This window comes from Ictalurus punctatus, chromosome 15, assembly GCF_001660625.3.
Source record: "Ictalurus punctatus breed USDA103 chromosome 15, Coco_2.0, whole genome shotgun sequence".
NCBI classification, from domain to species: Eukaryota; Metazoa; Chordata; class Actinopteri; order Siluriformes; family Ictaluridae; genus Ictalurus; species Ictalurus punctatus.
The window spans coordinates 19807968-19828680 of NC_030430.2; the positions used below are offsets into that span (position 1 = coordinate 19807968).

Here is a 20713-nt window from a genome sequence, read left to right on the forward strand (position 1 = left end):
ATGACTTTCATTGACTACATTATGTAGCATTCAGTACCTGTCTTAAAGGATGTTTTTTCCCTACTGGGTAATATCTATTAAACAAAATTTATTCCAACCTTTTAGAGTACATGCAGTGTATTACACACTGTCAGTGAACTGTGCTGTGTTGTCTTCCATTAGCTGTCCTAATTGTGCCAGGGTTTTATAGAGGCCGTACTTCTCCAGACAGGGATTAGCATTAGCAGTGACCTAAGGCTGCTCACTAAAGCCCAAAGTTACACACAGAGGAATTTCTAGACTCATTACTTTTACACCTAATATACACCACAGACAAACATGTACTTATTGTAAGAAACACAATGAGCATCCCTGTGTTCCGTTAGATCATAGTATGGACTCATGTCAGACAGAGGAAGTAGGTTGTATATTTGCTCACGGTCATGATTTGTGTAAATCCTTTGTGCTCATTCCAGCTCTAGAGTATTTTTGTTTATAGACTCACTGCTTCATTTCATCGGCCCTGACTTGACACTTTTCTCTCTGGCATCCATAGGGAATACCATCTCCATTCCAGCAGCAAGTGGTGCCAAGAAGCGCTTCTGGATCATCGAGGACATGTCACCATACGGCAAGCGGCGCAAGACAGCATCCTCGCGCAAGATGCTGGACGAGGGCATGATGCTGGACGGCTTCCGCCGCTACGACCTGTACGAGGACTGCAGGGACACAGCGTGCCAGTTCTCGCTCAAGGTGACTCACTACCACTGCACCCGTGAGAACTGTGGCTACCGGTTCTGTGGCCGCACTCACATGTACAAGCATGCGCAACACCACGACCGCGTCGACAACCTCGTCCTTGATGACTTCAAGCGCTTCAAGGCGTCATTGAGCTGCGACGTGGCCGACTGTCAGTTCTCGGGCAACTCGACACACTTCCACTGCCTGCGCTGCTCCTTCCGCTGCACGGACAGCACCAAGGTGACTGCTCACCGCAAGCACCACGGAAAGCAGGACGTAATCAGCGCTGCCGGCTTCTGCCAGTTCAGCTCCAGCACCGACTGTACCGTGCCCGATTGCAAGTACAAGCTCAAGTGCTCGCACTTCCACTGCACGTACCCTGAGTGCAAGCATACAGTGGTAGGCATGTCGCAGATGGACTCGCACAAGCGCAAGCATGAGAAGCAAGAGCGTGGCGACGTGCCCTCGTCCGTCTCTCCTAACCGGGAGGCTGGGCAACACCAGACAGGGCTGGTGGCACCACCAACTTCCATTAGTCTACCCCCTACATCACCTGGTGCTCAAGGGCTGCCCCACAATAATGCAGCCATGTACCTCGCTTCAGCAATGGGCACCGAGTACCCCAATCACACACGTTCAACCCTCAGCCTGGATGGCTCTCTGAATCTTGGCACCGATGTCAGCAGCTCACTGTTCTTCCTGAAGAATGCCAGCGGCCTGGGCCTCAGCGACTCCCTGGACCTGAGCAAGAAGCTACAACAGCGCGAGGCACTGTTTTCTATGGGGCCTGGAGCTTCCATGCCTGCTTCCATGAGCCTGAGCAATCCACAGGATGACACCACGGGCACGTCAGGCGAGCCCGAGGACGAGCTGTCACCCGACGAAGAGCCCACGCACGAGGACGAGGACGACGAGGACGATGAGGACGACCCGGAGGAAGACATGAACACGGACTCGTACGACGACTCCCTGCCCGAGCACGATGGAGAGAAAGACAACGAAGACTGTTTCGATGCTTCCATGAACCATGCCGAGGCTTCCCACCTGGAAAAAGACAAGTCCGAGGCCGACCTGTGAACCACGCTGTACGCACTCGAAGAAACAATCCCTGCGTGCAATGAACAAACCCCAGTTCGAGTGGCCTCGTTTATCACGTCTAGAGACACCGCACATGACAAGGAAATGACAAATACGCAAGAAAAGTGAAGGCCCAAAATGATTTACGATGTTTACATGATGACCAACATTATTAATTTAATTATGCATTAAAAATGAACAGAGAAACAGACAGACAGACGAGGCCGTCTTTTACACATGGGTGGCAATGTAAACATTTTCCTACGCATCAGTCTTTTTTTGTGTGTGTGCGTGCATGTTTGAATTTAATTTATTCTATTTTGTTACTTTTTGTGTGTGGAGAAAAAAATATAAGTAAGAAACAGTCTATATATATATATATATATATATATATATATATATATATATATATATATATATGAGTATCTATATACAGTACGTGTGTGGATGTTAAAATACATTTGAAGTGCAGTCACTGAACTGCGGAATCCAAGAAAGTAATGGCACGCTTTTAAAACAAAGAAGTCTTTTTTTCCTTTTTAAATGAATGTGTTGAACAATTGATTTATTAACATCCTGCATTATTATTATTATTATTATTATTATTATTACTGTTAGTGCAGGGGCCCGTCATATTGCTTTGGCATTTTCCATTTCACACTTGATTCACTTTTTTTTTTTTTTTAAAGGTTATTTCCAGTCATCACAGTTTTCACATACATGTTCTCAGTTGTGTCATAGGCTCCATTCCATTTGGACAGTGTGTCTCTCGGGGACAAACAGCGTCAGTGACTGCAAGTTTCAGGCCATAAGACATCTATCTCAGTAAACGCACCTCACCAAAAAGCTAGTGTGCACTCCATTTTTATTTCCTCCTCTCTTTGAAATGAGGACTGTTTTTTTTTGGTTGTTTTTTTTTTTCCTGGCATTGCATATTGCTAGTGCACTTTTGTATAGACGAGGTTAGATAGTCAAGCCTCTATTTAAGACGTTTCGTTACGGTGTGCATCACTGCATTATTGTTGCTTTTTTTTTTTTCTTTTTTTCTTCGTTTGTTATTGTTGTCACTGTTATCATTGCATTAGTCCTCCACTTGCACAGGCGTGACCAGTCGACACTGGTGTTTGTTGCTGCAGAACGGCCCGTTGGGAAAACGGGACGAGACCGGGGAGGATCATGAATACTTGATGGTGCTGCTGCCCAGGGGGAAAAAAAAAGGGAATCAATGCCAGCTCTTCGGCCCTCTATGGACTCCCACAATGCACTCAAGTATCCATTAGACACAAGGACGGAAGTGTGTTCTCTGAACGTAGGGAAGATCTAGTAGCTTGTAGGTAATTTTGTTCTCTTCTTTCTTTCATTACAATTTGAGTAGCATGGATATTTAAAAAAAAAAAAAAAGAAAAGAAAAGAAAAAGAAAGAAAAAAAAAAGGTAGTGCGAAAATTCCCAGTTGGAGTCTGTGGTTGAAGATTCTTTAGAAACCTCATATATCTGCTCTTAACAGAGAGACTTTCTTGGCTGTGGATTAAAAATGGAAGAACGTGTCACAGAGTCGCTGTAAGAAATGCTCGAGTGTGTGAATAATACAGACAAAAAGCTACGTTTCAAGCTTCGTTTTCTCTTTCTAAAAGCTGTGGTCTAGCTCCGATTACAACCGTTTATTTAATATTTATGTGACCTTGCAAAGAGAAATGTTTAGGGTGTTTTTTGCACTTTTTAGATTCATTTTTACCAGAAATACAATGGCATATATCTTTTAACAGGGAAATTGCTATACAATGTTTTTTTTTTTGTTTGTTTTGGGGTTGTTTTTTTTTTCCACTTTGCTTTGATGCACAAATAATTGTCGGTGTGACGAAGACCTGTTGTTCTGTGTTTTATTTAAAAAAAAAAAAAAAAAAAAAGCAAAAAAAAAAAAAAAGGGACTGATTTTCTTTGCTTCTGAGATTGGATGATTTCAATATGAAACAGGCATGCCAGAAGCAAGGCTGCCTAACGAGTAACACTAATGACGACTGTAATTTAAATGAATTCTATACAGAGGAAATTACTGCAGTGCTCCGCTCCAAATTACAGAAAGAAAAAAAAAAAAAACAAAGCAAAACAATGAATTTTGTTTGCCTGGCTTCAGCAGAAAATGAGTGACTGTGTAGCGGAAAAGAGAAGAAGAAAAAAAAAACTGAAGCGAGAAATTAATCATTTCTTAAACACGGCTTTGAAAGAACTATCATAATATTAGGTAATTAAATGTGTAGATGATTATCTTCGAAATATTGTTGCAGGAGGGGAAAAAAAAAGGTTGTATAGTATTTTCTTCTGTACAAAAAAAAACTATATATGAACACAATGCTCTTTGATTAAAAGCTTCCTTTAAAAAGAAAACGGATAAAAACTGCAGAAATAAAGAATAAAGGTTCATTATTGAAAGAATAAGAATAGTTTGCTCATGTGTGTGTGATTTATTTGATTTGATTTGATTGTTATTCTCATGGTTTCCCCATAGAGATAGCCTGTTAGTGATGAGAAATCTTTAAACGGCTCAGTGTAGCACTGAAACGGTGAAGCTCCAAGTCTACTTTTGCATTAGGAAATCATATTTTAAATACAGGGACAATGTACATCTGGTTCATGGTTGGTTTATTTAATATTTTTCTGTTTGCCATTCTTTCTTCTTTTTTTTTTTTTTCTTCCTCTGTGTGTGTGATTTGTTTTGTTTTGTTTTATTTAATGGAGTTTATTGTTCACTTGTATTCCAGCATGCATCTCTTGACAAGCTCTCGGCTCTCAAGTGCAAGCTGGGCTCAATTCATGTCCACTCTAGTTGTTTCCTGATTAAAAATGACAAAAAGACACAAAATGTTTAAAAAAGAAAAAACGACAAAAAAACAAAACAAAACAAACAAAAAAAAAAAACTACGACGACAAAAAAAAAAAAAAAAAAGAAAAGAAAAAAACGGCTCTTTGGCTGGGAGATGATACTGTGCACTTGAATACATTTTATGTGTGTAAAATAGCAGGATTTGTAAAAAGTTAAAAAAATAAAGGAAATCTAATTATTACAAGTCAAACTTGCCGAGCAGTGTGTGTGTGTGTGTTTTAACCAGCCGTGTTTTGCTTGCTGTGGTTTGAGTTGAGCTGTGGGGTTACGCATGGCTTTCCCAGAATGCCAAGTAGCTAATGGGTGCGCGCACACGCGCACACACACACACACACACACACACACACACACACACACACACACACACACACACACACACACAGAGCCCCCCTGCTGTGAATGGCAGGGCCTGTGGCAAGACAGCAGCGCTGCTCTCACTGCATTCTGACACACATACATACACACATGCACACAAAACACATGCATTTTTATTTTTTTGCAGAAACTCAAGAGCATGACCTAAAATAGCTACAAATGCACACTAACATCTAGGGTCAAAACGATGATAATCTGTTACAGGTTAATGCAGTAACCGGTTCTTTTTCTCACCAGGCCGATCCAGTCGTGCTCCAGCTGTTCTCTCGTCTCCCCTCCTCTCCCTTCAGGGTGTTTCTTTAAATAAAATGAGCGAAGCCACCACCATCTGTCTGCCAGCTGGCATCCTGTACATAATCCTGGAAAAAAATAAAAAATAAAATAAAATAATAATAATAATAATAAACAGAGAAAATTATATTACGGGGGAAAAAAACAACAAGAAGAAGAAAAAATAAACAGACGGAAGCAACCAGTGCACGCAGCATCGGCTGTCGCTGAAGTGACAGCTCATTTTACTGTTTTAATTACAGATATAAAGAGAAGAGCAGAGTGTAAGTGGATTACATGTCTCCTTCTTAGAACGTGGGAGGGGGAAATGACTTTAGGAAAGAAACTGAGGTTTATGCTTTTACTGGCTAAAAAGCAATCTGCAACTCAGGATATAGAGCTTAGTATGAAAACAAAATAATTAAAAAAGAAAAGGAAAAAAAACAACCTCAAAGTGATGAATTATGGAATTAATTTGATATGTTTATGCAATATTTTGCTGTAAAACATTTAATGTAATAATAAACTTTTTTCATACCACCCCTTTCATACATTTTCAATGCAGCTCAATGTGCTTTATAGTGTGACGTAAGAGAAATAATGAACAAAAACAAAAAGTAAAATAGGCTAATAATAATAATAATAATAATAATAATAATAATAATAATAATAATAGCACTGTGAGAAAGAAAAAATTTTAAAAAATTTTAAATAATAAAAGAAAAAAGAACAAGAAACCTAAAAGTATGGCAAACGATAAAGGCTGGTTAAAGCTAAAATGGGGAGGGGAAAAAAAGCAAAAAAAAAGCTGAAGCCTGATGAATGTATGGTAACGGTAATGTGTTCCAGATCTTTGGTGCATAAAAACAAAAAGACCACTTCACCAGTGGTCTTTGTAACAAATTTCTGACAAAAACCAACTTGCTTCAGGGCCAGTTTTCCAAAATCAGAGAGGCGAGAAAGAGAGACGGATGCCTTCTCAACCATTTAACCATGATCTTTAGTGCTATGATTATTTTCGGGGAAACTCAGCCCTGATCTCTGTGGCCACAAAGCTGGAAAAAAAAAAAAAAAGCCAACATTCAGAAGTTGAAGACTTACGATTTATGTGAGCTCCCAGCCTGTGTACTGTAATGAGAAAAACAGAGTATTCTGTAGCTTTATATATTGACATAAAACATCATTTGGTTCTCAGCAAGGGTGTAATTACTTTTGCCCACATGGCTTCTGCATATTGGCTGACTTTATGGTAAACAAATAAGAAGATTATAGAATCTTTTACACTGTGATTGTTACCTGATGTTCGATTTACTTCATTTTAGTACCTGGTGGAAAAACAGACGATGTCTTGAAATATAAAGTTAAGAATTAAGCCCCTCCCCCTCATTTCTGTACACAGGCTGTGTGAGGCCACACACACTTTACCGCCATTTCTGACTTTTTTTTTTTGGTCACCACGGAGATCAGGAGTCTATGAAACCACCATAGCACTAACCTTATCATTAAATGGTAGCGCAAGCATCACATCACAGTATTCTCTCTCTAATTGTTAACATCATCTTTACAATCTTTTTGGAAAAACAGGCCCTCGAATCGAATGATCTCACACAACCTTTGGAATTTTAGAAGCAACTAGAAAAGTTCTGGAAACTGATTTCCAAATGATTGTATTTTCTATATGATGAGTTATATAGTCTTTTTGAGAATGTGTTTGTGTTTTAGCTCAGCATCATACATTCATGTGTGTGTGTGTGTGTGTGCGTGCTCTGAGACTGGCTCTTTGCAGCCTGTTCTGGTGTATAGCAGGTTTAAAGAGGAACAATCAGGCCTGGAACCCACGACAGGTGCGCAGTACATATGTCTCGAGCTGCAGCAACACCACATGACACCAGCGCAGTTGAGCACCAGTGCTCATCAATGGCCTGTATTCTTCACCCCAAAGAGTTCAACTAAAACATGTTTTTAGCTGAGGCAGCTGTTTAGGATGATAGGCTATATATGCAATGTATATGTATATGTATATGTAGTGACAGCCATATATGGAAAGACGAAATGATCGAGTCATTTGAACCTTTTTACACAACGTGTTAGTAAAAGGTCAAACTTTAGAATCAGACATAACTTTCTGCAAAATCCACAGCGTTCGATTCAAGTGTGACTGCTCTACTGCTGCTCTGTAAACCATCCGAATCTCTGCTGTTCATCTAGAACATCCCAAACATTATGTCACGACGTGGTCGTCTCTCTGTGGCAACAAAGGTCAAGTCCAAAGGTCTCATCCTTCAGCTCAAACTCGGATACAAAATCATAAAGACTGTCCTATGTTCATCCCAGGACTCTTATAGACAATATGCTCATACTGAACCTCATTTCAACACACTTAGTACTGCTTGTGTGTCATGAAAATACAGCTCTTCAGGATTGTCCTAATCCACGTATGAATGGTTTCCAAATCATATCAACGCATCTATGTACTGATATACTGGGCAGTGCAAATGCACGTAAAGAAACCAAGCGCTTATTCGTTTATTTAGAATGCTTTGTGGAATAAGCCACAATGGCGTGTGCTGTTTTAGGAAACTAATCAAAGACAGAACAGCTTGATGCTGTTAGCACCACCACGATTGTTTTCCCGTAACAGCGTAATCCCGAAAGTATTTTATTCCGCTAATACCACAAAAAAATTTCCAATACCAACAAATAGTTTTTGTTTTCAGTTTATAGTCATGATTAGTGTTGCGAAATATCCGCAAAACAAGTTCATTCCTGTTCAGTCACTGACTCCCCCCGAGTCTTGAAGTTAAATAAGGGAAAATATGCAGCTTGTCAGGTTCAAGAGAAAAAGTGCTCCATCCTGAAGACTCTCCCATGTTGGAAAATGTCAAAAATGATCGACTGTTAGAAAGCGCTGAAACTGGAGACTCCTTCCACGAATGCTCCTTGCACAAATGTTTCCTTACAGAAAACGTCACCATGTTAACAATTACCCGTTTTTAAACAGTTTTTTTGTTGCTTTTTTTTGTAGAATACCCACCATAAAAGTCCCAGTGAATTAGCTATAACTATAAAAAATAATACCGTATTAGAACGAGCGTATTAATACAAACCCGTGATTCGCCTGGCAGTCGGGACTATTTTCAGACCCCCCGTTATAGAAAATTAATCAACACCGTGTGACCAAATTAGATAGACCGATGGAGATTCCTTCCACAAACGCTAAATAAACGTCTCCTTACAGAAAACGTCACCATATTAACAATTACACGTTTTTAAATGATTATCATTTTTTTTTTGTAGAATGCGCACCATAAAAGTCCCCGTGAATTAGCTATAAGTATAAAAATAATAACATATTAGAACGAGCGTATTAATACAAACCTGTGATTCGCCTTGCAGTCGGGACTATTTTCAGAGCCTCTGTTATCAAAAATTAATCAACACCGTGTGATCAAATTAGATTAGAGAATTCGATGAATCACTTAGCAAACGATTCGAAGCCAAACTAAACGTGAATGAGTTAATAAGAAGATTCATGAATACGTCGCAAACATGCTAGTTTTAGACACTGCATTAGTTATTTTTGCATCTCTGCAATGCTTCCTTCATGCGTTTATTGTTGTTGCACTCTCACAGGGCTTTGTTTCAGGGGATCTTCCGTCATAGATTTAAAAAAAAGGATCCACACGGAGGCCTTTGGTAGCAGCTGTTCTGTGTGTATCTGGGTGAGAGAGAGAGAAAAAAAATTAAGTTCTGAGACCCTGAAGGGGGGAAGCGAATTGGACACACATTCAAACAATTTAACATTTATAAGACTTTATTGGAATCAGCGTCATGTGCCAGCCGTGTACAAACGCTACTCCACTCTCTCTCTCTCTCCTCCTCTGTTGACACAATATAAATCAGAGGATATTGTTTCAATATGTCTATAGGCTCAATGAGAGACTTCAGAACAAATAGGTTTAGCTTTGTAATTAGACCGCCACATAATTGCAGGTTAAACATTACTCCGTTGAGCAAATGACAAACTTTTGTTCGCTGGCTTTCTGGCAAATATGTAACCAAAACCCTCATCCAGCGCGGGATAATTTCATCACTGTGTGAGCTTAACGCTAACCAAAAGCACAGCTGTCAAAATCATACAGGCTTGTTCTTGAAGCTGCACAGCTGTGCATTAACCAGTGACGAATTTCATTCTGAGAAGCTTGGATATGGCATACGGATGCATTTGCAAAAACTCTCCGAGACGTATTTTCATTAGGAGGGAGAAGTGGTTATACTGGAGACGGAAAAATTTTGCATATATATTTTGCAAGGTAGAACATTTGCAGTCTTTCTGGTCTGTATTTATTGTACAGTAATAAGTGGTGGCTTAGCGGTTAAGGCTCTGGGTTACTGAACGGAAGGTCGGGGGTTCAAGCCCCAGCACTGTCAAGCTGCCACCGTTGGGCCCTTGAGCAAGGCCCTTAACCCTCTCTGCTCCAGGGGTGCTGTATCATGGCTGACCCTGCGCTCTGACCCTGGCTTCCTGACAGGCTGGGGTATGCGAAGAAAACAATTTCACTGTGCTCTACTGTATATATGTGGCCAATAAGGACTCATTATCATTACTATTGGTCGTCAGACGTACTCATACCTTGCTACGGTAAAGTTCTCAGAGAAACACACCAATCTGCTGCTACTGACGTATTTCAGAGATCAAAGATCTCAAGCTAATCACCCAAAGTGACTTGCTTTATAGAATCGAACCAACAACAAACAAGCTGTAAGTGGCAAGCAGAAGAAGAAAAAACAACACACAAAATTGTTAGTGAGGTTGGCGCCCAGCCAGGGAGCCATTATATTTGAAGTAGCCTGCTTAAAAACTGAGCAGCCGTCTCTGGAGTGGAGAGAGCTCGGAGCAACAAGGCAATGGACTCAAGAGGAGCCAAATACTGATTCTGTGGGCACACATTTTCTAACACACACATATGGAGGGTGGGCTTGTTTTCTTGGCAACTGAAGAGATTCTGAAGTGCTATCCCATAAATTGGGTTAATTTGGCATGATTCCTTATAGAATTGGATGGATTGGTAGCAAGGGAAGCCCAGCAGTCTGGCTGAGAACGAACTGAAACAGTGTGATGGGATCTATAGCGCTGTGATCATGGCAGGAACACGGACCTGACAGCATGCGACAGAGCCATAAAGCAGAAGCGTTTGGCAGTCGTGAACGGAGACTCGCAAGACGTACACCGTTCAATTTTAATCCAATCAGTTAAAAGGGAGAAAACGATAAAGAGATGAAAATGTGCAATACTGCCAGAACGGCCCGAAACGGCTGTATAGTAAGTGAAACTAACAATGTAATTGTGCTCGACAGTCACATTATTCAACAACCTAACCGAGGAAAACAAAATACAAACCGGTAACCTGGCTCAATAAGCCAAAATTTTCCACATTGCCATAATTCCCATATGCATTACCTTCTTAGCCAGGAAATGCAAGCAGATACAAACCAGAGCCCAGACACTGATAGAATCAAAAGAGCACTCATTGTGGAAATGAGGAAAACAAATGCAACACAATATTAAGGTAATGCACTGCAGAATCCCAAGCCAGCTTCAACAACTCTGCCCATTTATCTCGGTCGAAAGCACGGCTGTAACAGGAGGACAGAGGGCACCGAGTCGGCCTCCTGCCACTCACCGAGATGTTTACGAGTTCTGCCCTTGCTCCACAAGCCCACTCCCACCTCCCCCCTTCCCCAAACCTCTCGCCTTTTCTGACACCACTAATACCAACTATATCAGCCAAAGGGAATGACAATCTCCAAATGCATCCTTGCGCGCAGGGCCGAACTAAATAAGGAGAGAGAGAGAGAGAGAGAGATGTTAAAATGCCGTGTTAGGTGGCACAGCTGCGCCCCGTGTGAAAAGGAGAGTGAAAACAGGTGGGACGGGGACGGTGGTAATCTTTCACATTATGGTGGTTGATAACACACAGCCTTCCTCCCTGCACTCACTTAAAACGCTGTAATTTAATATGGATTACATCAGACATGTGACATTTGCAGCACGGAAGAAGTGGAGGTTGGGAAGATTCAGATGATGCTAATAATAGCAATTGTGTACCAATGACTGGGGTTTTTGTTACCAGAGGCATTTAGTTAGTGATTTGGACTTTCCAAAAGAAGAGGCTAGAAGTCCATCAAGGGGGGTTGGAGGTGTGGTTTGGGATTTTTTTTTTTTTTATCATCTTGCTAAAGGTTCAAAAGTTTGGATTGTATTTCATGCCAAATAAAATCCAAGCCAAGAGGACAAGGTCAGCAACATTTCATCCTCATTTTATATATATATATATATATATTTTTATTTTTGCACTGCAATCATCACAGCTCTTTAATGGTACTGAAAATACACTCAGTTTTTTCCACATTACCATCATGTGGTGTATTTTAGAAACCAGTAAAGTAAAGAAATCAAGGATATTCAGCAGCTGAGGAAAATCTAGGAAGGCCAAACATTTGCTATGTCTCCGGAATATCTCTTCTGGTTAAGTAACACATCTCAACACACCCAACATCATGCCTCAATAAGCACTCTAATGACCGAGCACTGCTCCAGCAAGGCGAGAAGATGTGGTTAGCACTCCAGGCATCAAACATTTGACTTATTCTATAGTCATTAAGAGCAGGATACACTGAGCTTGGTGTAATTACACAGGTAGTACAACACGCAGGCAGTTGGTAGTGGTATTCATCATCGTAATTAAGGCATAAACTGTAAATGCTTCGCGTTAAAAGCAGTGCTGTAAAAGAGCAGTGTCTTATCAGCTGTGGGTCGTTCGGAGCTTGTCGCAACGATCCGGTGCAGCGCAGACACTCGGCAGAGCAGCCTCTGCATTTGCATGAATAATAAAGAAAGCCACAGAGAACTGGGAAAGATGGAGACAGGCCTGTATGAGTCCTCCTCCCTCCCCGTTCCCCTTGCTTTCTCTTCCTCCAGGCCTCCGGCATGCTTCAGGTGTTGCACGAATATGATGGTTCTATACGATTTGTCTAATTTGCAAGCTCCGGCAAGGCTTGCACCTGTTGCCCTGCCATTGCCTACAGTCCTGGTTTCTCCCCACGCTGACAAGCACCTCTGGATAATCCATTCTGCTCACAATAGTAGCGCTGCTCTCGCCACCACTGTAGGACAGGGGCATTTTTCTCTCGCCACGCTTTCATATCCGCCATGCCACTGATGGTTCATTACAGGCCAATTCATAAATATTGTCTCCAGTATTACCACTTCCAGACCCTCTCAGCTCCCTTGAGATTTATTTCCCTTTTAAAACCGGCTATTGTTTTTGTCCCCCCCATTTCTGTTTTTCAGCCCCTCCACTACCTCCTTGTCCTTCTCGATCTCTTCTCAGCCTAATACCTTTTTTTGCCTAGCTGCCAATAACTAAGCCACTATAACACCAGAGACCTAACACCCTGCTATTAGTAAAGCAGTCTCATATATTCCAAGCTGAACCCAGACAAGGGGAACATCAAGTAATCTCAGATGGATAGTGGAAAATGTGAGCCTGCTCACTACTTCAAAATGTATACAGGCACTGGTGGTGCAGAAAGCAATGTTGATGCCAGAGGGTCCAAGGTTCGACCCCAAGCTCTAGTTACTGTGCAAAACTCTCCCAGTGTCCACATGGGTTTCCTCTAGGTGCTGGTTTCCGCTCACCTCCCAAAAACATGCCAGAATGTAAACTGGCTACACTACATTCCCTCTACCAGGTGACAGTGGTATGCTTTGATGGACTGGTGACCCATCCAGGGTGTATTCCTGCCTTGCACCCTAATGCCTCCGGGATATGCCTTGGGTCCACCATGACGCTGAGCAGGATGATGCAGCTACAGAAGATGAACGACTGAATGAACAAATACTTTGTGCCACTGCAGTGGATTTCTGCCATTGAGGTCTTATACTGTAAGTCTTCAGTGACCTTGGCTGGACAAGCTCAATCATACACACCTTGGTACTGTAGTCCCAGCCAAGTGTTTGACAGACAAACTCCTAATGGGAATCTATGCCTACATAAGCTTGGCAGAATGCAGCATATACACTCACCGTCCACTTTATTAGGTACACCTGTACATTCATGCGGTTATCTAATCAGCCAATCATGTGGCGGCAACTCAATGCAAAAAAACAACTAAACAAACAAACAAAAAAACAGATACAGGTCAAGAGCTTCAGGTAATGTTCACATCAAACATCAGAATGAAGAAAAGTGTGTGACTGAAGAATGAAGAGAAATCTCTGTGACTTCGATTGTGGTATGGATGTTGGTACAAGCAGGGCTGGTTTGAGTATTTCAAAAACTACCGATCTCCTGGAAATGTCACCTACAACAGTCTCTCTAATGGTACCAACATCCACGCCATGATCAAATTCATCGAGATCACATTTTCCCTTCATTCTGATGTTTGATGTGAACATTAACTGAAGCTCCTCACTGTATCTGCATGATTTTTTTTTAATCGCACTGCGCTGCTGCGACATGATTGGCTGATTAGGTAACTGCATAGATATGCAGGTGTTCCTAATAAAGTGCACAGCGAGTGTACATATTTTTATTAGCTGTAAACTAGAAGTACCGCCAAGTCTAGAATGCTAGTATCCAATCAAACAAGGCCTAAAAAAAACACAGCAGAGAATGCATGCATCCTGCAGTGTAAGATACCATCTGTCTATCAGTGCATTCCCTTTGAATGTAGGACACCCAGTGATGTTCCAGAGGCCTGGACCCATATGTGCACAACATCAAACAGCCTTCCTCCAACACCGCCAGTGCTCAAGCTCAAGCTATCTGAGGGGGAAGGAGGAAGTGCACTCCATCTCTGTAGTATTAGCCTTGACCTTTCTTATGCAAAGCTAAGGTAAATGTGGAGGGGCTTGCTCTGTTACTCGTGCTGTTTTCATAAGAATGGAAAAGTGCGTTAGTACATAAGGTGTGGAATCGCCGGTATCGATTATTTATTTATTTATTTAAATGGTGCTACAAAAGATGCATAACGCACAACAGAATATATAGCTCATGTCTGTGAAGGGAACCAACTTTTATAAGTTATTTACTGACTGGCCTCGATCAGCACGCCACAGTTGCGTTCATACGCGTACGCTTTAATACGTTTCATCTGTTTTGTTCTTGGCCATCCTGCCGTTCCTGAGAGCCATGTAGATTAGCGCTGTTAGAAGCATAATCCTGTGATATGTAGGTCATAGGTGAAATCCACTTCCTAGTTAAAGGTTTCATAGGAAGTCTCTCCATTTTAATCCCTGCACAAGGATCCGGCGCTGTGAGCCCAACCCTTCAGTGCTGGCCCTCCTGGGGCAAGAAGGCCTAACAACCCTCGCATTGATCTGAGGAGACACTCAGCCTTCTAACCTGCTGAGTGCTCAGTTCAGGAGAACAATGGAGTTCAGGCCACATCAATATGCTGCCCTATGGAGGGCTCCCCATTTAGCACAGCGCCACTGATGAGGTTAAAGCTCCCACCTCCGGCCTGAGTCAGCCAGCCAGACACCTCGGACGTTTAAATAACCAGCTTCAGTCTGGCTTTAACGTTTTAACACCTCGATCTGCTTAAGTGTTCATTGAGATATAGTTTAGTCCAGATTTGTGACTATAAGTCGTCCCACTCTTTCAAATGTAGATGGGGTAAAGGAAGGAAGCTTTCTGGGTAAAAATGCACTGCTGCTCCCATAAGACACTAAATGATGTACAAGTGCATTTATTAAAGCAGGCCCTATAAATCTGAGCCTGGCCTGAACTCCAGGGAGAGGTTAATGGATTACAAAGGGATGCGGTATCGAACCTTCAAGAAGTTTATACACCACATCAATATGTGCAATGCTATTGATCATCTAGACCTTGACAGACAAATTAAATTCATGAACTTGATAACGCACTGGAATATTCGTATTGCTCACGACAGTGGAATGGTGGGGTTTTTCCCTCTTTTTGCCGTTTTAGGAGCACGCATTATCGATCGAATCTGCATAACACAGACCTCATTGGGGGGAAAAAAATGCAAGAACACTGACGAGCAGGGCGCACGTTGGCCTCATACCTCCAGGGTCGGGGGTTCGAGTCCCGCCGTGGCCCTGTGTGTGCAGAGTTTGCATGTTCTCCCCGTGCTGCGGGGGTTTCCTCCGGGTACTCCGGTTTCCTCCCCCAGTCCAAAGACATGCACGGTAGGCTGATTGGCAGGTCTAAAGTGTCCATAGTGTATGAATGGATGTGTGTATGTGTTTGGGTGCCCTGCGGTGGATTGGCACCCCGCCTTGTGCCTCCGATGCTCCCTGGGATAGGCTCCAGGTTTCCCCGTGACCCTGAAAAGGATTAAGCGGTATAGAAGATGGATGGATGGACTGACGATCATACGTAAAATTTACACTGAACCATCAAAGTCCTTTTTAAATCTGTGGCGCAGCAAATGGGCCTTTACACGTAATTCAATTCTGGGCTCGGTGACCATCACTGTCCCCAGCACTGCCTTATAAAGTGATGGGCGTTATTTTAACTTTATTGTTTTATTAAGCATTTAGAGCACATAGTCAGCCATTAATGATTAATGCATATTAATGCACAGTCCAAAGCAATGCTTCTTTTAAATGTATGTGTTAAAATGCTAGCGCAGTGTATAAGTGGCTCTACAATAAATAAATAAATAAATAAATAAATAAATAAAATGATCAGAAAGGATTAAAAATCTTTTACAAGAATAAAACAAGAGAAACGGTGAAGCAGGTGTTCAATCGATTTTATTACAAATATTTACATTTACTCTCTTAAAATTGCTCTTTATCAGAATTTCACTGCGTATCATACTCGCTGTCAATTCTCGCCACCGAGCACTACAGTCAGAAGTTCATCATGAACGAATACGCACATTAACAAGTGCACACACGCTGATGGTATGTGGCACAACTTTCCAGGCTTCCTCGCAGTCACTATCACTGCCCAACAGTTCAAACGGATTCCCTCGCGGTTCACCCAATTGTTTCTAATTATTAGTAAGCTTTTAAAAATTATAACCGGGTATTACAGTATATCAGACGTTCTTATTCACGATCATACGTCACAGGAATATCTCTTCATAGTCCACTGGTACAAGTCATCTCTAATCTAGACCATAACGAGATGCATGTTGTCAGGCAGGCGGAGATCCTCCGTGGTGGAGCAGCTCAGCACCCGCTGCCACAGCCCACAATGCTTCACCTGCTTGGGCCATAATCACATTACTCTGAAGGCCATTTGTTAAAAGTGAAAATGTCAGAGCGGAGCAGACGTGTCTAATTCTCTCTCCAGGATCTTTCTTGCTTTTTTTCTCATCAGCTGGCGAGTGAGTAATTCTATTAGTTAAGTATTCATACGTTACTCTCCATTTGCATCAGCTGTGGGGTTTTTTTTTAAAAATTTTTTTTATTTTTTAAACTCTATCTTTTTCCTTGTGACTTAGACAGAAAAAGCCCCACAAAGAGAGAAGCTCAATTGTCGGCACCTCTGCTGAAGCATCCATTGTTTTACATGGTTTAATTACAAAGCCCCGGCATCATTTCATGTTAAGATTATTCACTGTGGGAGGCCCGTATAATTTGGACTGGAGGCTTTGTCATGTAATATAATACGATAGAACAGGCTTTCGGTATTAGATTTGCGATTTTAGCCTCCTTGACATTTCAAGCTGCATGAACTAATACATCTGTTATTTGTCGATCATTTGATTATTAAGATACTTCATAAACCAAATCAGTTGCCCAGTTGGAAACGGGAGAGACGTAAGCGAAGAGGCGTACTTCTTTTCACCGTTGTTGTGTGTCTGTCTGCAGTCCTCACTCACACACTGCCTCCTCGGTGCTCTCCGATTCTCAACACCACCAGGAAGTAAACCCATCATCATTATAATCGGAAATTACAAGGACTTCCCCCAGACGTGCTAGCTGCTGCGGCTCGACGTTACGTTATGCTGAGAGAGCACAGCGAGCAATGAACAGATATTTAAAGTCCAGACAAGAAGATGGAGGCTCACGGTGGCTGCAAATATCGAGCTGCTCGGAAATGCAAAATTAGGTCACGTGACTGGTAAAGCTTCTTTGGTGTCCAGGATTTGTTGTTGTAGGCTTTAGTTTAGAATTAAATACAGAATTACATGGATATACAGTATGGACTCGGTACAGACATTATCCTGGACATTATGAGAAACTACACATATTACTGTCAGGGGAAAGAACTAGTCTGAAACGACGAGAGAAACGGCTGAGCACGCAATGTTTGCTTAATAATACATATAAGGTCGTAATTCTGTCACCGTCTAATTCCACACTGTACGTTATGTACTGTGCTTGCCCAGGCACGCAAGAACGTCTGAGCTGGTACTTCAGTGCGTATGTTGAAAAGAAAAGTCACGGCATGAGGGCACTGAACACGAATGAAGAGATTACACCCCATTTGCTTCTTCCCACTGAACTATGTGGCTGTGATTCAGAATTAAATGTGGATGACAGGATCGAACTAAAATCAAACGGGAAACGGAGGAAGAGAGAATATAAAGCAAAAGGAGCGGTAAAAACTCTTTCCTAATCCACCTCACTCTCGTTGCTGGCCCCCTCAGGACGCCTCAGCTTCTCCACTTGCTCGTTAAATTGTCCGTCTCCGCCTCTCCTGTCTTCTGTCTGAACGCTCAGGTGCTCCTCTTCGTCCACGTGGGTCACGTCGCCATCGCCTTCCCCTTCCTCCTCCTCTTCTTCTTCTTCTTCTTCGTCTTCTTTCCTCTCCTCCTCTCCTTGGACCTCCATGCGGACCTGGTCCTTCAGGTCAAGGACGAGCATGGGGCCCAGACCAGCCTCTCCATTCAAGCTAAGGGAGCACGACACGCTGCCCTGTGAGCTGTGGCCGTCTTTGACAGGAGAGGAACTGGCCGACTCGTTACTGACCGGTGAGATGTCACTGCTGCTGTTGGTGTGATTGACTGAGGGAGAGTTGGACAGCGCACCCGTCTTTAGAGGGATCTGCCAGGACGGGATTTTGGGGAGGGACGGAGAAGCAGGGAACTGTCTCCTAGAAAAGAGGAAGAAAGTGAGAAAATATATATTTAATAAAAAAAAACTAAAGGAAAGGCCTAATCAAACCTCGGCAATTGCAAGAGGGTCAAGACTTATGCTCTGTATCAACTCTTAATACATCTGTAGCGAGCGAGGAAAACAATAAATACCTGGTTCACATGTGTTAGGGGGAAAAAAAAAAGATAAAAAGGATAAAAAAAGTGTAAAAATTGTGAACCATGTGAAGGTTTGAAAAACAATGGAACTCAAATAAAAAGGAACATCAACAACAGCTTTGGAAGATTAAAAAAAAAAAAAAATTATATTGAACAATAAAATGATCGTCAAATAATTCTGTTAAATAATTGTGATGTCATAACATTTGATTACAATTCTTTCACAAAAAGAGGAAGGAAATAGTTTTGTTGCACTTTATCATTTAAAATCCACAGGAATGATATTTCTCTTTCATATTTTCTTTTCTTTGATTTTATATGAAGCCTTTTAGGAACATTTATTAACACGATTCAGGGAAGCACGGTGACGCAGCGTTTAGCGTCGCCGCCTCACAGCTCCCGTGTTCCCCAGTTCGATCTTGAGCTTGTGGCGTTTCTGTGCATGTTCTCCACATGAGTTTCTTCAGAGTACTCCAGTTTCTTCCCATCACTCAAAAACACGCCCGTCTGTGGACTGGCTATGATAACCTGCCCCTAGTTGTGAATGAGTGTGTGAATGTGTGTTCCCGGTGCCTTGAGATGCTCTGGTGATCCTGCCTCGAACCCATTATACAATAAGTCGGTTTTGAGTCATGTTAGTTTTCTTGTTACGAAAATCATCCTTGTTATAATTCTACATATACTACATGTTTGGTAGACAGAGATTAGATTGAACTTTTCACTCAAGTTCATTGGAAATCACCAAGACTGGTAAACAGGATATAACGTATACATCGTCCATTAGATATTATAACCCTTTAACTGAATGTGAAATATTCACATATTCGCTTACTGAGTGACTCCTACAAGAAGTACCAACAGTTCTGTTTAAAAGATGTGTCCCTGACATTTAGCCTTTGTATTCACGGTAGCTGGAATGAATGCCACGTTCATTCCTGAGCCACTTAAGTACAACTGCACTCATGAATTAATAGAGATGTTATTTCACTGTACGTCATTATACAACAGTACAACTAATCTGATAAAAAAAAAAAAAAAAAAAAAAAAAAAGCTTTACAAATCAAATAGAGGCCGCTTCTCACAATGACCAGCCCATGTCTCTCTCCAAGTTCCAACCGCCTATTTATACAGATTCTTAGGGGGGGAAAAAAGAGAGAGAGAGAGAGAGAGAGAGAGAGAGAGAGAGAGAGAGAACATGCCTGTTAAAAACAGCACAAAGAATTAATCACAGTTCACAGTACAAACAGCATAGATGTTATAAAATGTAAGCCATTAATGTCAATGATAGCACTGACATTTCCAGCAGCATGAACTAAAAGATCTGTTATTTGCTCTTGATTTCATTAACATACTTCATGAACCAAGTCGCTCTGTTGGATACAGAAGGAGTTGCTCATGAACTTTATGTTGACAACAAAAATATTTCTTTTAAAGCCGAATATCCCTTACAAATAATGTCTATTGATAAATGAAAGGAACACTCCAGATATTAACAACAAAAAAAATATAGATCTTTTTTTGGTTAATATCTGGAGTGTTCTGTTAATCCCTGAAATGAAAGACAGTAGAAAACTTGGTGTTTCAGACCATGTTGTGCTCATCAGTTATGGACATCTACACGACAGTATGTCTGGGGGGAAACAAAAACAAAAAAAATTGTTTTGGAGATATTCTCATTTTAATGTTTCAGTTCATCACTTCTGGGAAAACAATAATAAAAGCTGATTATTTCTGATTATTTTTATATCTAGGCACAAGTTTGTGATCAATCAAATAAATTTCCTCTAGAACCATATACGTGCCACCGCAGGAAGCAGCTCTACACTAGTAGCCCATTTGCTTGTTAGCTGATTTGCTGCAAAAATTTTCCAGCACAATATTTCATTTAACAGCCATCGCTTTGCTCAAGAGAAGACAAGTGGTTGGGGTTTAATCATTTGGAAGAGGGAGGGACATATATGACGTCACTCTTAAGTTTTCAGATGTCATCACACTTAAGTTTTCAGATTCTCCATGAGCTGGATTGAGTAAAAGGCTCTCGTTAATCTGTAAATCGCTGTTCTATATATTCAGCTAGCTCGCGAGCTAGGCTTGTTTAGCTTCAGCGGGGGTGTGGTGTATCTCGAATGCCGTTGTTGTACAAGTC

At 41.6% G+C, this 20713-nt stretch overlaps 2 protein-coding genes across 5 annotated transcripts in view; one reads left to right on the forward strand and one right to left on the reverse strand.

The window, feature by feature from the left end:
- The window catches only part of casz1 (castor zinc finger 1), an 83183-nt gene extending 79277 nt beyond the window's left edge, over window positions 1-3906 (forward strand). For all 4 annotated transcript variants that reach the window (XM_017486867.3, XM_017486868.3, XM_017486866.3 and 1 more), the window contains one exon: window positions 536-3906. In XM_017486867.3, the coding sequence (XP_017342356.1) occupies window positions 536-1797 (1262 nt within the window). In that variant the 3' untranslated portion in view covers window positions 1798-3906. The remainder of the gene's footprint in view (window positions 1-535) is intronic.
- Window positions 3907-16093: 12187 nt separating this feature from the next.
- Window positions 16094-20713, reverse strand: part of pex14 (peroxisomal biogenesis factor 14) — a 91253-nt gene continuing 86633 nt past the window's right edge. Inside the window, exon 9 of the mRNA XM_017486870.3 lies at window positions 16094-18407. Coding sequence (XP_017342359.1) covers window positions 17927-18407 — 481 coding nt within the window. The 3' untranslated portion in view covers window positions 16094-17926. The remainder of the gene's footprint in view (window positions 18408-20713) is intronic.